This window comes from Misgurnus anguillicaudatus, chromosome 15 (assembly GCF_027580225.2).
Source record: "Misgurnus anguillicaudatus chromosome 15, ASM2758022v2, whole genome shotgun sequence".
Taxonomy (NCBI): domain Eukaryota; kingdom Metazoa; phylum Chordata; class Actinopteri; order Cypriniformes; family Cobitidae; genus Misgurnus; species Misgurnus anguillicaudatus.
Genome location: NC_073351.2, coordinates 5,217,313 through 5,241,748, shown reverse-complemented (window position 1 = coordinate 5,241,748; position 24,436 = coordinate 5,217,313). Strand labels below are relative to the sequence as shown.

The window sequence follows — 24,436 nt, the reverse complement described above, 5'->3', positions numbered from 1 at the left end:
CTTTAATTTTCAGGTACAGTAGCCTACTGAAACTTAATAAAGTAATCTGATAATACTGCATAGTTTTTCCTGTGTCAATTGGATTAATTCTTATTAATGTTACAACAGTTATTTAGTCAAGACAAGGAAAGTATGACATTTTCTTTGTCTGTTGTTAGATGAACATTAAAAACAGCATCAGGTTAATACTCTAAAAATGGGTGTACTGTCACTTTAAATGCATGGATCCAATATATTGTTACACATGCATTTTATTTATTTTATTATATTTATTTATGTGTAAATAAATGTGTGTAAAAGACTTTTACTACTATAATCATGCCATTTTTAAATAATTTTGTTTTAAAATATCCGCTCAAGTGCAAGAAAATCTCACCAATGATGCACAGGGAAATCCCTTATGTTGCAGTAAATTAGGTAACTAACAAAATTCTAGCAGCGTTGGTATGCAAAAGCGCCTTTTAGAGCAGTGTCTGGTGCGGATTTTCGATTTTCACCAGTTATGTGCACCCCTGTGTATATTATTAAACCTCACAACCTTTGCAGAGAACAAACTCAGATAAGAGATGCACCGATTTTACATTTCTTCCACCGATTCCGACCATTCAGACAGATTACAGATTAGGGTTAGGTTTGGTGGTTATATTAACTTGCCTTAACTAAATTCTTAAGATTACATTTTGTGAATGTAATTAATTAATTTATTCAGAGAGATGGTTTCTCAAAAATAAAAAGCAAACCTTTTTTTTTCATTTAATAACAAATATTAAAGGGATAGTTCACTTTAAAATGAAAATTCTGTCATCATTTACTCATCCTCATGTGGTTTTAAATCTGTATTAATTTCTTTTTTTTGATGAACACAAAATAAGATATTCTGAGAAATGATGGCAAACACACAGCAGCAAGTGACCACCGACTTCCACAGCAGGAATAAAAAAATATGATGGAATTTAATGGGTACCATCAACTGTGTGCTTACCATCATTTATCAAAATATTTTCTTCATCATTTATCACAATACTTCCAAAATTTTTTTCCTACTATTGAAGTCAATGGTCACTTACTGCTGTGTGTTTATCATCATTTATCAAACTATCTTCTTTTGTGTTTTTCAGAAAAAAGAAATTCATACAGGTTTACAACAACATGAGGACGAGTAAATGATGACAGAATTTTCATTTTAAAGTGAACTATCCCTTTAAGATGTATATTGAGAAAGGGCATTATATCATATAGACATAAGAGAATAGAGACATGATGATTATAACTGCACACAGACAGCAGGCATCATAATAAGTATGTGCACTGATTTCCCAATGAGAATAAACATCAATTTACAAGCGCTCAGTATGAGAACAATTCAATATTGATTCCTTTGATAATATCAAATGTTTCAGTGAATCATCTCTTAACAATGTCACTTGGTACATAACAACATGCACTGTACCTCAATGTGCAAACACTGACATTTACAATTTATTTTTAATGACAATATAAACTATAGCATAATTGTGACTCATGTTAAATGACATGTTCCTCACACAGATATGGAGTAGATAATAGCTATATTTGCAATGCTTTGATGGTGCATGATTGTCCTGTGTTGGACTTCACAGACTGTGGTCTTTCCTATAGTTTCCACAGTGAGCAGCTCATAGTATGGAAAAGAGCAACTCAAGACTATGCAAAACTTGTTACATGCAGGATAGAAGCTGATACAAGCTCGTCACAACATGACTGAATAAACAAAGACTGAATTAATTTTAATTTTTGGTTGAACGATTGCTTTAATTTTCCCTTATATGAAACAGATGATTCAGACTCTTTATGCATGACATAATGTTTCCAGTCATCATAATAGCACAACTGCTCACAAAACCTCTCATTACACACACAGAGACGTCATATTAAATCCCTGCTCTGGCTTGGAGAAACATACAGTTACAGTACATACAGTAGTTTGTAATTTACCACATTCACAAGCGATTCAGGCCTGCAAACACATTTCTGGCTTTATACAATTCAAAGCAAACCACATGGTACTGAAATAGGTCATTTATCACGATTTTGTATGAAAGAAAGTCAAACCCTGCCTAACCCTACAGACCAATGCTTTATTTATTCAACTTATATATATTAAAGCAATATTGACTGAGAATTTTTTACTGTAAGTATTAGCGTTTTCTAAAAAACAAAAGATTCATGCATCAGGATCTGATCAAAACCATTACACTAACCGTGCGTTCACACCAACCGCTGTAGAGCGGGCAAGTGTGGATGATTTACAAGTTAAGTCAATGCCAAGACGCAATTAGGCAACCTGCGGCGCGATACGCGCGACACGGAAGGCGCAGTGCGTTCTGCGCGAATTGAGCGTTGCCGCGGGAAACGCGCAAGTTCAAAAATCTGAACTTGGATGAAATGCCACGTTAACCAATCAGGACCTTGCTGTAGTGGTGACGTTATTACAGGAAGCAAGCGGAGTGGCAGAAGCCCCTCCCATGACGCGAATTTCCACGTGAATTTCTTGAATGACTAGAATTTCACGCGCTGCTTTCACACGAGAATGAAGGGAGTGAACTCAAATGTTCAAGCGTTCAACTAACTGGATGAATAGCGCGTTTTTGCCGCCTCTAACGCGGCTGGTGTAAACGCACGGTAAGCATTGCATTAACCCATCCTACACTGTGGTACAGACATAAACAATACCTCAAATAATGAAAGTGCAGGCGGTCTGTTACTTATCAGAGTCTTGGGTCATTAGGCACCGGCTAAGCCTCCACCCAGAACACCATAGCAAATGCAATACTCTTACATCCACCTATAAAATCTTCATATTTGTACTACAAATCTACTGATTTACTATATTTCATTCTTCATTTATTGTTTTTTAAAGGGACAGTTTACCAAAAAATACAAAACTCTTTTATCATTTGCTCAGTCATTATAAACCCATGATCTGAGCTTTTGTGGAATAACAAGGAATTCGGCAGTATTTCCAGGAAGCTTTCCTACAAAGAGAGCGAATAGGGACCAGAGGTTGTTGAGCTTCAAAATGGCCAAAAAAGCAACATAAAAGATAACAAATGTCATCCATACGTCTTATGCTGATATTCTACTATATAGCCACATCATATTCATTTTGACAGACAAAAATAAAGACAAGATTTTCAGAATCAGATTACATCATGTGGCTGTATAAACAGATGTTTTGTGTTCACATGACAGCTGCCCTGTTAACACACAGGACCATAAAAATTATACTAAACACAAGCACATTTGCATCATACACACAAAAACGCAAAGTCTTTAAAACCTGCGATTAATATAAAACAACACAGAGCTCTTATGCAGCAGAAACCACTAACTAAACAGCAGGACAAAATGACGAGGATTAGTTCATCCTTCAACTATTTCAACAACAGCAAATTAAAACATCATGTTTCACGTCTACAATGAGAGCATTCTCCCCCGCTGCGACCCTGCAGTCACGGGCTCTTATGAGGTCTTTATATCCATGCAGTAAAACAGGGTTTGTTTACTGCATATAGACACTTAGGTACAGCTTAGTTTGTCACTGACTGAAAGGCACCATTGCAAGAAACTCCTGTTCCTGGGTCACCTTTACCTGGGATCAAACCTGTAATCTTTATGTAAGCTGCCAGTATTATAAACACCCAGTTTGTGTTTAACTGAAGGTTGCATGCAGGTCACACTAATGCTGTATTCCAAGAGCAAATGTATATCTGTAGTAGTTCATTTTTCCGTATTTGTTCAAAACATATGCAACGTAACCTTAGAACTTAAACCTTCCTGCCTAATTCAGCCAAACCATTTACTGAGACTTAAAACACTTTCACAAAGCAACTCAAACAGTAAAAAAGGTAACATTATTAATAATAATTTAGATGCAGAATGTACTCGTAACAACAGCTTTCTGTAGTGGACCGAAGACTGTAAAACTCAAAGTAATTCAGCAGATGCTATACAGTTTGTGTGTAGTTTAATCCAAATGTTGCCGAGCAAGACACAGCTGTACATCATTAATACTGTAAACCGCTTTAGATAACATGTCCACTAAATAACTGATAAGAAGTAGATTTGTAGTCTCAGAGAAAAATGTATGTGGTGCTTTCCTGTACAAAGGTGGAGTTGCTATTGTCTTTTTCTTGGTTGATAGGTGGTACTTACTAAGAGGCTGTTTATACTAGGTATTAAGATCTGTTTTCGTTGATCCGATCACAAGTGGACGACGCTAAAGACAGGTGTTAACTTTGTTTAAAATGTTTTGAGCTCGTCCACTTTCAACCACATTCAGAGGTAGTCGAAACCCTTTCGATCGGATTGCTTTTGTAGTGTAAACGCGCATGTGGTTGAATGTGTTTGAACTAGGGATGCTAACAATTAATCGATCTTCGATTAATTGTCGATTAGAATTATATCGCTAAACCTTAATGACTGTTGAATAAGCAAGATCATGCATGTGTGTGTGGCTCCTGCACAAAACACGTACAGCCGGAGAAAAAAATGAAGCGAGCGCGCAGAAGTTACAATGGCCATGACCACAACGCTGCTCGATGCCAAACACACACCTGAGCTTTTTAACATCATGCGAGACGAGGCTGACTGCTAACGCAACAAAATAGCATCCGCAGTGGATCTCAGAGGGTCTTATACAGAAAATGCAAATACGTTTAGGATACTGAGAGCAAAGACCCTTTTCAGGGAAGCCTGCAAGATTAGCATAGCAACACTGCTAACGCTGCTATATACACAAAGAAGGAGACCAGAAGCCGTTTTTAATGAACAGATTAAAATGTAATCTTAAATTCACTAGCATGTTCTTTAGACAAAATAAAATCTTTTAATTTGCGTGAGGAAGCTGGTGTTTTTACGCACACTTTCATGTCATTGGCTATATGCCACTGCAGTAAAGGCTTACTGCACTATTACAGTTAACGAATAGTCGGTTGATTGGCCATTAATTTAAACAATCATCGAATATGGGAAATTGCATAAATTGACATCCCTAGTTTGAACAGTTATACGAGACCACCTTCTCTCCGCCTATTTATGTTATCTGAGGTACCGAGCACATCTTTTCTGACTTCTAGTCAGAAAACACAATGTACAGCGCCATCTTTAGACTTTCATTGATAAAACTAAAGTGGCTGATCTCCGCTTTTTTCATTAGTTTCAATTTGCGAGCGTGTGAAAGTTGCGCAATCTTATTTCATCAATTGCGCTGAAAGCACTTACATATTCATGTACAAAACACTTTACAGCATGTTTACTTACAACATGTTTTATACGTTTTGTAGGAGCGCCACCTGGTGGATAATAGCGGAAATATGGATTGCAGTAAAAACTCATCATTGGCAGGGAAGCGTTTTCTCTAAACTCTTAACTCATCAATTGTGTGGAAAGAGTAAATATTTTGCAGTCCTACCTGACAGACAAAAAAACCTTGATTATCAGATAAATACACCAAACAATTTGAAAAATTATAAATGTCCAAGAGACAGCAAAGCTGAAAAGTGAAAATTAAAGTAAAAGTGACGTGATTGTCAAATATGGCAACCCATACTCAAAATGTGACCTGTTGCCACAACTGCCCCACTGCCTCCAGTTATGTATCGAAATCTAAAACATTTGGTTTGTTAATTTCTAATCTCAAGTACAGTATGGCCAACAATAACATTGAGGCTTGGTAAAGACTACTGACTGACCAATCAAACTGTTCTATGTTTACCACTGGAGACAGAGAGAAGTTCTGTACTGAATCTTAAGGGGTATCTTTATGTATCAGACCTCACATACAGAAAAGCGGACCCCTTATTATAAAAAGTAAGCACTGTATTTAGCTCGTTTTTTGTTATTTTCATTTAAACTGCTGTGGTACAAAAAAACCTCTGCAGCACAAACAGATCCAGTTTAAAGCAGAGGATAACAGTTTGGCCTATTACAGCGGGTGTCTCTTGGGCTTGGCAGAGCCACTAGGCTGCTTTTGGCTGACCTTTAGCTCCCTAACAACTTCCTGTCCTTTCTGTCCCCTGCAGACAAGAACACACGAGTGACTCTCACAGTCAGCCACATGTTAAAGGACCCAAGCAGAGAGAAAAGTCTTAAAGCTGCAGGAATTCAACTGATTTACACATTTAATAAATCAACATGGTAAAGTGTTAGAATAGCGCCATTTCTCATTCAAGCAACCGCATGGAGCACAAGCACTGAGGTGTATCCCATCATGCCTTTCCACCCTGATGACATCACCATAGAAACATACAGTAAGTAGGAGTGATACGCAACACTTGGCAGAGATGCCTATCATTCACATTCTCTATGTTGCTAAGAGCCATTAAGGCATTATCCCAGAGGAATTACTGCGCTTCCTGTTTCCTCCCTCTGGTCACAGGCATTGAGATTAAACAAATGTTCTCCAGTCTCATAAAACCTGGACTGGGATTCTTGTCTTTTAATGCATAGTTCATTTATTTTTAATCAAAGGAAAGCATAGGCCGTTGGGTTTATTTTGCAAATTGGTTTTGGTGATCGTATCTTACGTTGAAGCAATCAGTGACGCATTACCCGACTGAAACATCCAGCTTAAGCTGGAAGCTGGTTTCAGCTGGTTTAGGGTGGCAGTAGCTGGGTCCACCCAAACTGGCAAAGCTGGTCATGCTGGTGGGTCAGCTGGTCTTCCAGCCAGACCGGCTAAGTCCAGTGTGACCATCTTAAAAAGTGACAAAAACACAGCTAAAACCAAGCTGGGCGACCAGCAAAAAACAACTTACCACCTTATGCTGGTTTTACCTTTCTTCAGTAGGGAAGTTAAAAAACTTAATCACAAACTTACTCAAAATGCTGATCACTACCTGTATGCTGGTTATGTGCATGACACACGATCCGATCAGTCAGATCCATGCAACAACAGAACTGTCTAAGTATATAAAAGCATTCAGGGTCAAAGTAACCGTGTTTGTCCTGCTGGCTGAGACATTTAAATTAATAATGAGAGCTTTCCACATCAGCATTTAATGACCCTAAAAACCTTAAACTGTGCTAATGAGACGTGACTAAAAAGAACAAAACACAGTCAGACAAAAAAAATCAACCCTCTGTATGTACGAGAGATTTTTAAAGGTCTGAGAGTTTGACTTGTATCAATCAAGTTGTGAGCTTAAAGGAGTAGTTTACCCTCATGCCATCGCTGATGTATACGATGTATACGACCAATAAACAAATAATTTAATATTAAAATGCATCTTGTTATCATATACAAGTCATACACACTTGGGTTGACGTGAGGGTGAAGAGGAAATGTTTTCCTGCCAATGACAAGTTTTTACGTCAATCCATATTTCCGCTATTATCTACTAGGTTGCGCTCTTATAAAGCCATAAGCCCCAAGAAGCAAGCACCCATTGCAGTGCGCTGCTGACCGCTTATTATGCATATAAAACCTTCATGTGATTGGCACTTTCTGTGAACACTTTTCCGCATAAACAATATAACAAAGCATCATTTTTTTTTCACAAAACTAAATATTTTAGATATTATTTGACAGACTAGTAAGTTTGTATTAAGGATGTTTAAAATCTCTAGCCTGGTGGTCAGGATCTGAATGGATCAAATCAGCAGTTTTGCAATGCTTTTTTATCTCCACATATATCATAAATAAAAATAAGCAGAGTAACTTTGCAAGTCTACCCTTCCACATCATATATTTTCTACTATGTATGTATATGATTTCCAAATAATAAACGAGAGTATTCAACGACAAAAAGCGTCTCATATGGAAATAAATCCTCACAATATTATTATTTCTCAAAACTGTATGACAAAAATAAGCAACTGTATTCCTACAGTTATTCAAAGATGCACACATTATTCCGCATATAATTTGAACATTATACAAAAGTATTCCTATAACGGCACGTTTCATATGGCAAATAAATATCCTCACATTAACATAACAGCATAATGAAATGAATAAACAGACAATGAAACAGGATTGAAATATAAATTGTATTATTATTACCGGAAAAAAGCAATATTGCCAAAATAACCTCTGAGGTAAATGCGTCAAAAACGCTGTTACCCGCACAATAAGTCTAAATGAGCAATAACAGCGAAAAAAGCATTATTAGGCCATGTCTCAAAACTTTATTTGACAAAATATATTTAAAAGAAATGTATACTTACAGTTATTCAAAGATGCACACATTATTCCATATTGCTCCCGTGTATGAGCACGTTTGTCTCTGGCCTCGCTCTGTTATGTAATAGATTGACAGGTGTGCCTCTCCGTCTTTCAAACATATATCATTTTGTAATTACTACCTTAGGAAAATTAGCCATGATTTGATCTTTTTTTTTTTTTTTGGAACTAATGAGGTCTCTGTTTAAGAACGCTGGCTCGCAGCTGCAGGTTCCGCTGCTTTAGAGCACCGCACATGCACGCACATATATGTTTGAAACATAGTTTAACTGTCTGCCACAAGTTGATCTTGTAATAAAGGTCTCATCGAGGAAAAACACGCTGTATGTTTGTATTCATTGCATTTTTTAAGTATAAAAGTTAAATAACAAATTTTATTATAAAAATATTAATGATTAATCGATAGTCTATCGTAAATTCTCCTGACGATCGACAAAGAAAACTTAATCGAATGCCCATCCCTAGTTTATATATATTTATACTACGGGTCCGTTAATTGTTTGAATCTGATTGGCTGATGAACGTTCTGAGGTGTACATTTATTTTCTATGAAACACATGGCATTGTGAAAACCATAAAAATGCTGGCGGGCAACTTTTTTTTTTAAATGCTGGCGGGGAAAGAGTTAAAAATGCTGCCGGGGGAAAAAATTAAGTGAAACTGGTACAAAATATCACTGGAAAATAAATGTTGGAAAAAGCCACTGTGTATGGAAAGCAAATGTAAACACTAGAGCACACACACACACACACACACACACACACACACACACACACACACACACACACACACACAGAAATGTCCACACTAATGCTGGAGTGCATTAATGCATTACAATCTAATCAGGCCCATGTGTGTGTGTGTGTGTGTGTGTGTGTGTGTGTGCTGACTGGGAGAAATATGATCTTAAACCTATCTAAGATGATGTATTTAGCAGACGAGAAGCTCTTGCCCAGACGAGAAACTGTAGACACACTCTAAAGAGCATCAGATCTATTCCCAACACTCACATAACAGTTATAAAAGTACTTTTACTGCATTTCTTCTGACGAATGTAAAAATGAGCATGGAACTTTACTGAAGCGTGTAACAGAAGTGACATCAGGAAATCATCATGTTAAGACGACAGAACATGAGTGTTCATCACAAGACGATAGGTTACTCCTTAGTTAAATTGTGTTCTTTGTTTACCCGGCCATTACTGGTTAGATGGCATTTTAATGTGAAATCTCCTAAAAACGCTTTAGTTTATTATCAAGCTGAAGAACACAAAGTATGTGTCCATGCAATAACACCATGACACAATAATCTAACTCTTTAAAACAACATTAAACTAAAAGCAAGAACACACACACAAAGATTCATCTTCCCTTTAACCTTTACTGTTGTTATATAAAGCTAATAATTACTACAAATTGACCTTAAAAGTTTTAAGAATAAACTTTTATGTTCCTAAACGTCCAAGTTCAGCCCTGTAAAGTAAATGCACACATTCACTCATTCATCACTCATATAAGCTTCTTCTGCATACTAGACTGACGGTGGCAGTATTTTACCACCGCGGTGAACTGGTGCATTACAGAATGTGTGTGTGCGCACGCATGCATGTGTGCATTGATGCATATATGCTTATATATAATGCATACATATATTTTGAAATATAAAATGTAAACGAGGATCAGATCTACATTTCTTAACAAACGTGTGTGTTCATAGGTGCCGGTTTCTTTTTCCGCAGGTGGGTGCTCGTCACAACGTCAAGCAATGCTTAGGTTACTAAGCAACAAAAGACACTCTGCAGCGCCCACACACTTTTAAAAAGAAAAGGGTAAAGCGGAACTGTCACGTTTTCCGCATGGTTTAAGACGTGAAATGTGAGGCAAACCTTGATTTTCCAAGAGAGAATATCTTGCCTCATTGTTCCGCCCCCAAGCCAGCGGGTCATCACTGATATCAGTTGCATCCCCTTGCAAATAGCACACCAACTCTGAGTCTGCTGGCCATTTGCATTAACACCAATTAAAGACATCTCGCTGGCTGAGATTGTACTTTATATTTTTCAGAGTTTGTGACATGCACACCACCGCAGGTCGCATTTCACCACCGCGGCGGGTGTGCGGCCGTGGTTATGACAACCGTCACAGCCCAACTACATACTATATACATCACAAACCTAGAGAACATAAGCAGTTAAAATTAGTGTGTGTTTACCTCTTCAGCAGACACACACACACACACACACACACACACGTACTGAAGCTGTGTATGTGTGTGTGTTGTTATATAAAAGCAGACCCTATTAATAATTCATACCTACAAAGACAGAAGACTGCAAGGAGCAAATAATCGCTTTCTCTCAAACTTATAATCACATACACAACATAACAAATACAGTGAATGATGATATCATAAAACATAAATGCGTAACAAAAGTACTAGAAACTTCAGCCAGACCACACCCAAAACAAACAACCAAAACAAGAGAGCCAAAGCCACAAGGAAAAGTGGCCGCTTACTTTGGCCAATCTAATCTGAACTGCCTGTTTACAAAACAGCTCAATGGACATTTATTATTTAAAAGGTAATCATGCCACTATTTACAGTGTGATACCAAATATATTAGGCAACAAGCAAAAATATGATGAAAAACCTCATTAATGAAGTCCATAACAGTCATGCACTTAAATTAACAAATTTAGGTTGTTATCTACTTAAAAGACATGCAATGTTTCATAGTAGCTTTAGTGGGATTGTAATGTGAAATTTAGCTTTTGGAAAAACATTTTTAGTAACTGCCTGTATTATGATATATACATTTTATTTTTGGGAGTTTGAGTTGCTGTAAGTTTTAACTATATGTAAAAAAAATGCTGCTTAACCCACAACCTTTTTTTTTTACTAATCTCTGCCTAGAAAGCTTTTGTATTAAAAGAAAACCCTGAGCTGCTTACTGATCAATAGATACTGACAGCAGTAAGAATGCCATAGACATGAGATGAGGAAATAAACTTTGGATGAATTACTGATTTAAGATATACATCTTAAACAAGATCTAACCTATCTCCCTAAACCTTCATAGGCCAGTCCATCAGTGTATAAAGTCTGCTGTGCAAATCCCCATTGACTGATTGTAGGAAACTTTTTTAAAAAGGACAGCGCAAGTTTGACTTGACTCAACATATCCTGAGGCTCTAGTACAGAATTATTTAAATAAAGTTTTTTTATTGCCATCTCAAATAAAATGTGTGCCATCACATGAATGTACCTTTCCTCTCTCCGGTGAAGGGGATGAAATCTTCTCTGTCTTTAACATCCATGGCCTCCTTCTCCAGATACTGCAAGAGTTTATCACGATTGAACGGACCGGTCGCTGCCTTTTCCGTCTGGTCCTTCTGTCTGAGTCCGGCTGGCAGCAAAGCATTCTGGGTAATAAGTTCAGAGCAAAGGGCGTACCAATTTAACTATAACCTTTTATTAATTAATTACTTTTAAACCATGTTACAATGAAGTGCTTAAGCTTTAAAAAATACAACTATTATTTGTATTTTATAGTCAGACATAAATAAAACTTTGTTATTTACATTTTTCAATTTACATATATAAACACAACATGCCTGAAATGTTCATCCAAACAGTTTTCTTGCATTTAAGAGAGTCATTGTTTCTTAATAGGAACCTTGTATATTTGGGGAAAAGCTCTGTTTACTGATAAACAAACAGATATGGAGTGGTTTACAAAAGCTCAGAGACAGCTGTTTTCAATGTTCTCAACACATTATCGTTCCCACTTATATTATGTATAAGACTCTTTTAATATACATCACCATGCAGTAGCAACACTTGTAAATGACATTATCACACTGTTTACCAAAATGATAAACATCAGAGTGCTACATATGTCTACATATTTTTGTATGCATAAATGTTTTGCAAATCCAATCTTTAGGAGTGACATCCCAAACCTTTAATAATCTAACAAGTGATTGAATCAGATTTGTTTACAAATCACTTCACATAAATTTCTACTTTTATTATTTTTTGCTCTGTTAAAGGAATAGTCTACTCATTTTCAATATTAAAATATGTTATTACCTTAACTAAGAATTGTTGATACATCCCTCTATCATCTGTGTGCGTGCACGTAAGCGCTGGAGCGCGCTGCGACGCTTCGATAGCATTTAGCTTAGCCCCATTCATTCAATGGTACCATTTAGAGATAAAGTTAGAAGTGACCAAACACATCAACGTTTTTCCTATTTAAGACGAGTAGTTATACGAGCAAGTTTGGTGGTACAAAATAAAACGTAGCGCTTTTCTAAGCGGATTTAAAAGAGGAACTATATTTTATGGCGTAATAGCACTTTTGGGAGTACTTCGACTCGGCGCAGTAACACCCTCCCTGTCCCATTATGAGAGTGAGAAGGGGAGCGGACTTTTCAGGCGAGTCCAAGTACTCCCAAAAGTGCTATTACGCCATACAATATAGTTCCTCTTTTAAATCCGCTTAGAAAGCGCTACGTTTTATTTTGTACCACCAAACTTGCTCGTATAACTACTCGTCTTAAATAGGAAAAACGTTGATGTGTTTGGTCACTTCTAACTTTATCTCTAAATGGTACAATTGAATGAATGGGGCTAAGCTAAATGCTATCGAAGCGTCGCAGCGCGCTCCAGCGCTTACGTGCACGCACACAGATGATAGAGGGATGTATCAACAATTCTTAGTTAAGGTAATAACATATTTTAATATTGAAAATGAGTAGACTATTCCTTTAAGATTGTAACGTTGGATTTGTGTCTCACCTCTGGGTCGATCTCCTCCAAAGCGCTCTCCAGCTGTTTGAGTTCCTCCTCGGACAGCTTATTCAGAATCTCATCCTCATCAATCTCCTTATATTTCTCCAGATCTTTCTTAAAGGGAAGAGCCATGATTCACGTCGCCCGTCACAAACACCACCGTCCAGTTAAAGTGAGAGCCTGCACACACAATTTACACACAATTCAATCAAACAATCCTACAAGTTATTTCTTGCTTCTTGAGACCGTCTATAGATATTGCCATCAGTTCATGCTGTTGTTAATGTTTTCTTCATGAGACCTGTTTTTCGGTTTGTTCACATGACGTGCAGCAAAAAGCCCAAAGCAATAAATGGTGCAGATTAACTTGTTTTGAGGAATGTAATAGGAAGGAAAACAAACATTTACACAGGATCTGCAAGAATGTGTTTGATCAGATGTTAAAATACCAAATACCACATAGCTTCCTGCACACCTATGAACAGAATTATATTGTTAAAACTGTCCAATATACACTTACAAAATACATTAAGGTAGCTATTAGACAAAGAGATTCTGACAGTTCCATGTAATGGTGAGTACTTGTGTATAGTGATGCACCGAAATGAAAATTCTTGGCCGAAACCGAAAACCGAAAAAAGGAAACCAAGGCCGAAAAACCGAAACCGAAACACCGAAATAAATTATTATGCCAATTATTAGTACAATTGCATTTATGGCTATCACTGTGTACTAACTTTACTAGGGGTGTGTGACGGATAAAAAAAACTCACAGTTCGGATCACATTACTGTTTTTGAGGCACAGATCAGATTATTTTTCGGATCAGCAAAAAGCAGGTGGGAAAAATCTAATAAACAATAAAGAAATTGCAAACATTTATAAAAGAGAACAAAGTTGTACATTAATAAGGTCTGAAATTAGCATTAGGTACAGAAATAAAATTAAATGAATCATAACACAATAAATTAAATATATTATTATTTTTTAGAGCTATTTGTCTCTTTGTCATGGGTTGTTTGATCAACATTAATGACACAGACTTCAGTAGGTTAATCTGACTGTAATCTATACAGACATAAACAAATGTTTTTATTAGAAAAAGAATACTGTGGAGAGAATTTTGTTTATATGTGCCCTGTCAATAACAGAGAGAATTTATGTTTGCTTGTTTTTTTTTTAAACGCGTCTCTATTCAAATTATTACTCTAGTGCAGCACTCTATTATTACTCTAGTGATTTGGAGACATTTACAGTACATTAAAACATTAGGATAGGTGAAGAAAAGAAACCGATCCACCATTGCAAACACAGTTTAGAACAAACAAGAAGACAACAAAGAACAGGAATCAAACAATATGGTAACAAACATGCTCCACAGCTTTCTGTTTATGGATGAGATAAAATTAAAGAAGAAAAACGATAGTATGTGTGCAAATGCAGATGCTGTCTATTTCCTTTGTATAATTGTTTGTAGTGGAGTGTCCTGTCTAAAAATTTTCACGCGCATGCGATGTTGTACGCGGACTGTACGCGCACTGTCCGTGCGGTCTCAAATTTTGGGCTGCACGCGGACGGTCCGCGCGGCCGGCCGCAGACCATCCTGATGACGAAAATGATGGCGCGCATACGCGGACGTCCCTAGTATACTTTCGGCTTTAAGGGCACTAAACGCATGCATATACAGAGACTGATGGTGAATCCCAAACAGCGCAACAGTCGCTCCACATAAAAACGTTACGTTGTGTTTCATTGCTTTATTCGCCAAATGTACGTTAATGGATTACAGTAAGAGACACATAGCGCGACTCTCTCTAAAGTTTACACATCAAGACATTCTTAATCTTTGCAGACGCGTGCAAACAGCTGGACCCTGAGTGAAACCTGCTTGAGCACGAAGGGGAGGGGTGGGAGACGACTGATCACCGTGAGGCTGAGTGAAACCAAGCGCTAGCGCACAGATGAAAGGGGCGCGGTTGACATTCATTTTCGGTTTACATTTTCGGCTGGATTTTTTATTTCGGGCCGAAACCGATAATGCCATTTTCGGCCGAAATTTTCGGCGACCGAAATTTCGGTGCACCCCTACTTGTGTATTAACAAAACTAATTTATTTTTTCAGCTGGTTTTTCACACAAATTAATGAAAGGGAGAGAGAGAGAGAGAGAGAGAGAGAGAGAGAGAGAGAGAGAGAAATAAAGTAAGAGAGAGAGTAGGAGTGTCATAGAGAGAGTACAGTAAATCTCTTTTAATTCTGTGTCCTGAACGCAAAGTGATATCTCACAGACATTCTCCATGTCCTCTCATGATCAGAAACTTTAGTTCTGCAGCATCTCATTCCCATCTGGAAACATCCTGACCTTTCACCTTCACAAAAGTGGATACAGACAACTTTCATAGTACTGCTATTATTAGAACTACGCCCAGTGGAGGGAAACGTAGTCGGTGATCCACTTTTGTGTCTTTAAACGCTAGTTTTTGGGGGTCGACAACTTATAAAACGTATTACTGGGTTTTTTAGCTTGTTAGCTGTACATCTTGACTCACAGCAGCTTTTAGGCATTATTTAGTTTTTTGTTATAAGCCAGAAATTACAAGGAGGCAGCGTTACGTAATACAAAGTCAATGGAGACGGTTGGATTGGTTTCCCCCAGGTGGGCGTGGTTTTCAAATTAGCATAACTGCGCTCTGTCTCTATGCTGAAAGATGCAGTCAACCATTAGAAACACAGGAAAACTCAGTGTTCCCCCTACCATTATATAAGGGGGGCCCCCGCCCTCCTAACGGGTCGACCAGCCCCCCTTGAAGGTCAAGTAAATTTGAAAAGTAAATTTATTAAACAAACTAAAAAGCCCTTAAGTAATATGTTATTTATCTTATTTCTACGATGGCATGTCTTTTCTGTCTTTGTTTGCGCATTTACAATTATGCGCATATTTATATTTTACTGATCGGCTTAATTGACTGCGCGCGCTCTCTCTCATGTTGTGTGCAGCGCGCGCCTCTCTCTCAAATAACTGAAAAGGTAACTGTGTTTTCAAAGTACGTTCCTCCGTATACTTTCTTTTTTGTGTTAACATCAACAGTCACGGATGTTACTGACAGAGAAGACAGCTGATAGCGATTTACTACTAATCAAGGAACCGGCATTACTGACGTGATGCGGGTGGTATCGCATGCGATTTATCGTGCAGCCCTATCTGCGCAGCACATGTGTTTAGTAGTAACTCTGTGTAACAGACAGTAACGGTGTATGCTGTCATATTTCTGAATTTGCACCGAACTGTTTGCGCTTTAGGCTACGCGATATACAATAAAACTCACATTTAAAATCAAAAGGCTCATAACACAACAAGTCATGATGAGAAAAGCAACGGCAGTAAGGCTTCAATGTAAATGTATGGTGATTTTGCCAGACGATTATAAATCGCGTTTATATATCAGGATTGCAGCAGATTTAAAGGAACAGCTGGTAGGATTAAACACGAGGTGTGACTGGGTCGTGTTTACTCACTACTTTATAGTCTACTCGTTTTATGTCTGTCAGCAGAACAAAAAAAACTGGGTTATTATCTCCAACAAAATGCATCATTTAAAATTGGTTTATCATATAAATGTATGAACAAACATTGATGAACAATGGATGAGCAATATATTTGCGTATGTATTTATGTATGTATGTATGCATGTATGTGTATATTAGGGCTGGGTATCGATTTAGATCTTCCAGATCGATTCGATCTCGATTCACAAGCTATCAAATCGATTCGACTTCGATTCTCGATTCAATTTTCAATTCCGGTTCTCGGTTTGGTTTTTATACTCGATTCAACTAAATGAATTAAGATTTAATACAAATACTATATTAATAAAAAATAACAGTGAACAGCAGTTAAAAAGTGGGTAATTAATAAAAAGAAATTAAAAGCCACAACACTATCGTCGTCATCTTGCTTGCGAAATCTAAAATGCTTCCATACCTCTGGCTTTTTATGTGAAAGTGGCATCAATGTCGATGAAGCACCTGAAACCGCCCCATTTTAAGCACTAAATGAATGAATGACAGGCTCGCCTCTCGCTCCTTGGTAACATCGCACAAGGCAAAAAAAAAAAAAGAGGGTGACATCTAGTGAAGAAGACTAGTAATTAGATTAACATTAATCTTTCATACAATGTTTGGCGAAATAAATATGAAAGAAAAAAAATCGATTCTGCTGTTTGAGAAGCGATTTTGAATCGACCACGTAAAAAAAAAAAAAAAACGATTAATCGAAAAATCCCAGCCCTAGTGTATATATACACAACCAACCAATCCCCCCCAAAGCTGTAAACCTAGGGGAAACACTGAAACTTCAACCACCTAAAAATACTTCAGGAATCTAATCTTATAATTTTTGGCCTGTAATTCAAAAGGAAACGCCCGGGTTCCACTATAACTAGTTAAAGAGCATACAGAAACAAATTAGTTGTTGCCAAAGTACATAATGGTGGTCCCTTGGATATAATAAAGCAAGAAATTATAGTTTATTCACAGCACCAACAATTACCACTTCTCTATGTTTCCAAACAGACCTTTGACTTCAGCTACTCAAAGTAACACAACCTAACAACATTTAAAGGATGTGTGTAGTTTTATTTAAATGTTAAAATACTATATCCAGTCTAATATCCAAAGACCCAAAGGCTGTGTTACTGTTGGACAGACTCTTTCATCTGAACAAAGCTGAAAGAGAATTCAAGCTGTGTCAATCCATCAGGGAAAAGGGTTTGTACTAAAGAATTTTAAGCATTTAACTCTAAATGTTTTGGGCCAAACCCAATAACAAATCACAGCAAGACTTTACGTTCAACTTAATCTAATTTGAGCGCTTAATAGCTAACTTGATTTTCACTAAGACTAAGAAAAGCCGGTGGTAAATCCGGCTCAAGTGTAAAACGAGTTGGGCCACTCAGCAGGATTGGTATCTGCTTAACTTTGAAGTCTTGGCTGAAGTTTGTAAGAACATATACCAAAAAAGTGAAATTTTAGCCAAATATGCATGAAGAAGCCACATAATAGCAGCCATTGAGCTATACTCATTCAAAAAATTACATTAAAATACATCCATCTGAAAGAATTGCTACTGCCTGCGTTACTTGTGGTTGAAGACAGATGGATAGTCAGCCTAGAGCAAACTGGGGTCTTAAGTGTCTTAAGGGTTAAATGGTGCTAAAAATAGAACATGATTCCTGTTGTATGTTTGTTCCTGGGTCGCTTATCCACTGAATCAAACCATGTAAACAGTAAGGGGTGGGAATCTTTGGACACTTCACGATCCGATCCCGATTCTGGGAGTAACGGTATGATTTCAAAACGATTCTTTACAAACATTGTTGGTAATTAATTATTTTGCTGTAAAAAAACATGAACTTTATATTTTAACCAAAAAGTAAAGTTTTTTTTTTGTTTTGTATACAGCAAGAATCCCTGTTAGACAGTATTGCCATCCTAAAAATTATATGAAGATTTCTTTCAATACTTTTATTATTTTAACAAAGTTAATTACATTTGGGATGTCAACATTTAGGAAAAACAGGCTTTGAATGAAACATGGAATACAATTACAAAGAACAATAATAATAATAAAAATCCATAAAAATACAATAGGGTTTCAGCCCTACGGGCTTGAAGCCCTAATTATTAAAAACAGAAGAATTTTTAACAAAGAAATATCTTTAAAGGCAAAAATATTTATATAGAAAAACATCACAATCCGCCTCAACCTCCCTAACAGCCTTGACACTGACAGCAACTTTAGAGCTCACTGAGAAGCCAATGAATGTATGAGCATAACATCTCACCTGTGGGAACTTGCAAAGTTGTGATGCATGCAACAGCCGTGTTGGAGCCATTGTCACTCAACAAAACCAAATCTTTGTTCACAATTTTCCATTTGTTTGCAAAATTGTAAAGTAGTTCAGCAATATTAGCACATGTGACTTTCACGCTAGCTTCTATTCACCCGTAATACTATTCTCTTGTAATTGATGTCCATGCATCACCGTGTTCATATTGCTTAGGTAATCTAAAATATGACCGTTAGTCTCATTGTACAGTCTCACTGAAATAGCTAAATGAAGGCAAAGTGTAGGCTATCGAGGCTCAAGAACCATGGTACAGGGTACCCACACTTTAGTTAACTTCAAATTCAAGGACCTTTCAAGGATTTTCCAGGTGCAAATCCCCCTCAAATTCAAGGACTAAATGTGGGGACACATTTCGAGTGAGAGCAAGGTTACACCGTGTTACCTTTTAAGATATATTGTAAGTTACCTTTTGAGGGAACTCTCGCTGTGTCACTGCGATGACACTTTGGGGACACCTCCAAGGGTAAGTGAGTCTGAACGTGTATATCAAATTCAACCAATGGTGAGGCTTAACGACAAAGACAGGGTGACGTGGGAGCCAGGAAGTATATCGCTATCTGAAATATTGCCAAAGACGGTGTTACAGGGACGCAGGAAGTATGGCAAGAGAGACGCAGCGTCTCGTTCCCTTCTCAAGGAACAACAGTTACATACGTAACCAGAGATGTTTTCATGTGTCAAACACAACTATGCAAAAAAGCATTTTGGTATGAATCAACATTCACATACAGAAGATATAAGCATTTAAAGCAAACAGTTTAGCACGTGTGATTAAAAAGTCTAGAATTTTTATGATATCATCCTACACTACACAGGAAATAATATGGATTCAAGCACTTTCAATGACCTGTATCTATGCATGTATATTTTCAAAAACTTCCCAGGGCCTTAAATTTTTTCTCCAGATTCACAAACTTTCATGGATTCCAAGGACCCGTGGGAACCCTGGTGGTAATTTGAACTAAACATAGAACCGACTCAAAATTTTTGAAAATCGATTCTGAATCGCGATGCATCAGGTTTTTCTTCCACCTAAACAGTCAAGGTTCTGTCCTATACCTGTCCTGTTCACCTCAGTGTGTCCTCAGGATGATCTAAGATCAGGAGCTTGGGGCTAGGGATGGCCATTTTTCAGTAATATTATAATATTCAAATATTCAAGCTTATTTGTTTTATTTTGTCACAATTTCACAGTAAGTTTATAATTAGGAATTATCCACAAAACATCAACTTATGTATGCATTTTAATTTTTTTTAAAGTTTCCCCAGAAAAGAATAAAAGACATCGCTAAAAAGGTCCATGTGCCATCAGCAGATCAATAATATTATGAAGCGACGAGAACGCTTTTGTGTGCAAAGAAAACAAAACTAACGATTTAATTTAACAATTTGTTCTCCTGCTTGGTTGTTCAGTGCGTGTTCATGAGCAGACTGCTGACGTCACCTGCTAGTAATTTATCACCAGAAAAGTAATTTGTGCATTCATACAGGCTGTTTAAATATTGTTTAGAATGTTTGCATAATTGGCAACTACGTCACTAGGTGACGTCAGCAGCATGCGCCATAGTCTGCTTGTGAATGCACAATGAACAACCAAGCAAGAGAACTAATTTTCTGGAAAAAAGAATTGGGAAACTAACTAAGAGACAGACAGAAGCCCCCCAGTTTTCATAAATAAAAATATCTAAAAATGTGTTCTAAAGACAATCTGAGCAATTGGTGATTTAGAACGACACAGGAGTAAGTGACATATGATAAAATTATCATTTTGGGATGAACTAACCTTTTAATCCTTCGGTGACGTAAAAAACCTATTAGAGTAGCACTTTTTCTTTTCAAATAATTATTGCAGATGGAATATTCAACTAGTTGTGTACATCTCTAGTTAGGGCTTTTTATGTTTGGAATAACTAGCGAACTCCATCTTCAGAGATATCCACTTGTGAGGGAACCAGGGTTTCCTGCAGAAAATTTGTTGGTTAAGGTGGTAGGGTTGGGCGAGTGGGCGGGGCAGAGGGCGTGTCAATCAAAGGGGGTATGCGTTATGATGAACATTTTAAATATTTTTATTTAAACACTCAAATAAAACTTAATTTTGAAGAAAAAATAAACACATACTAGATTAATAATGAATTAAATGTTTTTAACAGATACCTCTAATGGGAATAGCTGCGTGATGAAGTGAAACTAAAGGGTTAATAAACACAAACTAAAGCAGATGTTGTAGAACGTCAGGCGAACGATGATAGATGGCGCAAAAATTTTAAAAACTGATTATTTCCCACTATTAATTATAATCTTAAAGGAGAGTAACTACTGTAGCATGTAAATAATGCACATAAATAAAGTGAGCAAGAGCGCTCAACAATTATATCTAATCAACAGGCATGTGAAACCTAGGTAGCAGGTTGCTCAAACAACAAAATCACCAGCTAACTTACTTTAAATTTACAAGAACTATAGACTAATACAATAATAGGCTTAAATAAACCCCAAAACATAAGTCCACTTACAGTTCTCACGGACACGCGTTTTATCAACTGGCTATCCTCCAGACATGACGGAGCACGTCTATCTCATTTCAGCCGTGTGGCGTGCATGCACGCTCGCAGTGTGAAGCGTGTTCGCGCTATTCTCCGACATGCACTTGACGGCCTTTTGTGCAGCGAAATTGTTTTTGGCTGACCTAGTTAAGGTGGTAGGGTTTCCAAGCTTAGGCGGGCCACCTGAACTGAAATGTGCTGCAGGAAACCCTGGGGAACTATATTATTCTTCACCGGAAATGTTGATAAAGTGTTATTAGTGGTGTTTGCTAAGGTAATTATCATCATTTCTTTTGCTCATAATTCCATTCAGAGCTTTAACATGGATCTGATTGTAGTGTGTGAACATAAATGAAACCTCAAATCATGTTAAAACACCAGCACAGCAATGCTCAGGCTACTATTCAAAACATCCTAGCACTGTAATGGCCATCTCAAACTTGTTCTTCAGTAAATACTAAAAGGTTTCTGTGGCTGTCCATCAGACAGATCTTATCAACACCCTTCTGCAAGTTAATCCAAGGGACAAACAAACAACGAAGGAAATCTGATTCATTCTGTCCCCTCCTGTCTGCCATAAGTGCATTACAGGACAAACCCATAATAAGGATGAAAAGACTCAGGGCAAAGGGTCACACCACCACAACACATATAAACAAAGCATTTGTGCATGGTAGAACGTTCTGGACACTTTAAATGGATCTCAATTTGCTAGTGACAATCCCAAACAGGAACCCTACAAACTTAAATTAAAAAAAAAAGAGGAGATTTGCTTCATTACTCTAGAAAGTGGAAATGCTAAATTTAGCTGGGCTCCTGAGAGTGACAACAGTCATAATCTTTTCTGTAGTTCTTTCTCATCCAACACTTCCTCTGAGACACAGATCAGGACTTATAAAAACCAGATGAAGGGTGTGTTTTCAAATTTCCTACAGATGTTTCTGTGTAAGAGATACATCTCATTGATTGAGACAAATGCGCTTTAAAGGGAGGGGCATATTCCAACAAAATCTTCATTTCTATAGCCTTTAGTGAGCATTCTTGAATGCAGATCTTTCATTCTAAAGATATGAACAATACATGATCGTAACTGTGCCATGGTGTAATCTAATCTCAGACCTCATTCGGGCCTGCTGAACCACTTTCAACCAGGGTTCAATGCTAAGGATTTTTTCTACTGGACAGTAGTATATTCACTTATGATGTAAAAGAATGTGTCTATTAGGATAATCACTAGCCTGGTGCAACCAGACTCTCGTACATTCTTTTTATTTGTACAGAGAGTCTGGCCACGCTCCCTTGCAAAGCGTTACTTCCGTTAAGGAGGGTTCTCTGTTGAAGTTTAAAACTATTGGATCTGCCCAGAGTCACTCTGAATCTGCCATAACCAATCGCTAACGTTTGGTCGTGACGTATGTCACTCAGTCTGGCGCACGACCTCAACGTCTGCGTTCTTAGCCACTCCCCGCTGTTCGCTGATTGGACCTGCAGATTTTTGCCGGAGAAAACGAAACTCTACAGAGCAGTCCCAGACGTTCTTCTGAAGCTAGATGAAAATTAGGCGGAAGAACGTAGGAGGGCGGAGCCAGGCTAGATAATCACAGGATTTTAAAATAATTTTGCTAACATATCCGTTCAAGCGCAAAAAAGCAAGAAATAAGTTAGCATTTGCATGCTGTCTTTACCGTTTGTCCATGTTTGTGTACTGTCTGAGACCATAAGTTGCGGTTTTCCAGGCATGCACTTCAGAACACTCAAACTTATCAAACAGTGCATGATTAAAGTATTGAGATCTGTTTCGCATCCTCTTGTGCATAAGTATTAAAATTGGCAAGTCCTTGCAGCACTGTGACAGTCTTGTCAGCTGGCCCAAGCATTGTTCACGCTGGCCCCGGGCCATCAGGTTTTCCTTATTGTTAAGCCCTGCTAGACTCTTACAGACTGCAATAATCATTACAAATAATCATCCGACTAAGCTTTAATTATTTGCCATGCTCCGTTTGTTTAGTAAGGCTGCGTTTACACTGCCTGTTTGAAGTGACTCAATTTCGATTTTCCCCCCTCAAGTGGCACAGAGCAGATTTGACCCACGGACATATAAGAAGGAAAAAGGCACATAAAATCCAATATTCTCCAATCAGTTTCAGGCATTATTCATATGTGGAAATAAATAGGAAATGATATTCGCATCTGCAATTTAAGCGGACAGATCGGATATTCTCATCTCAAGACAAATTGTGCGTCATTAAAAATGCGACGCTGGCAAATGACGTCAACTCAGGTGGACACCACCCACAATTACATGACTTCTTAGAAGCACAATGGAGGACGACGGCTCCAACTAAGTGGAGTAATGTTGAAGTTTTATGTCTCGTTACAGAAATAAAGCTCTATAATCTTGTATAACCATTTTTTCTGTGTCCATTGCATATTGTGACATTTAACTTTATTTGTGGTTTAAGCTGTTTTGGGTCAGTGTGTCTACCTTGAATTGTTATGCCAAGTGTTTAGTTTAAATACTTAGTTAGTCGCTTTTAAAAGATGTCAGCGGGTCGTGTCGTCCAAAAAAAATCAAGATTTGCACTGTAAATCCAGCCTAAATAAATGTACACTATCGATATTATAGGGACTTCTGTGCCATGAGCACAACCTGGTCACTTAATATAATGAAGAATGTCAAAAACATGTCACTAGATAACATCTCCACTTATTCTCAGTTTCTGTCCCTGTCCTTACTTGTAGCTTTGTCCCATTTTAATCCTAAGCATTACTAAAACATGTTAGAGTAGCTAAATGTATTACATCAGCTAGTGAAAATGGTGGAAATGATAACTAAGTTTTTTAGCTGTGCTTTCAGAACTTTGCATTATTGGTTTGTACCTCTTTCTCCCAGTATAAATCAATAATAGAGACAGTGGTTTATCCATTGTCACTGGTTTCTAATGGCGCGTTTCCAGTGCATATTA

At 37.5% G+C, this 24,436-nt stretch overlaps 1 protein-coding gene across 2 annotated transcripts in view; it reads right to left on the bottom strand.

Annotated features, from left to right (window-relative positions):
* The window catches only part of tmod2 (tropomodulin 2), a 38,306-nt gene that overhangs the window by 11,868 nt on the left and 2,002 nt on the right, over positions 1–24,436 (bottom strand). For both annotated transcript variants that reach the window (XM_055173867.2, XM_055173866.2), the window contains exons 2-3: positions 13,028–13,201; positions 11,490–11,646 (exon numbers count right to left, since the gene is read on the bottom strand). In XM_055173867.2, the coding sequence (XP_055029842.1) occupies positions 11,490–11,646; positions 13,028–13,153 (283 nt within the window). In that variant the 5' untranslated portion in view covers positions 13,154–13,201. The remainder of the gene's footprint in view (positions 1–11,489; positions 11,647–13,027; positions 13,202–24,436) is intronic.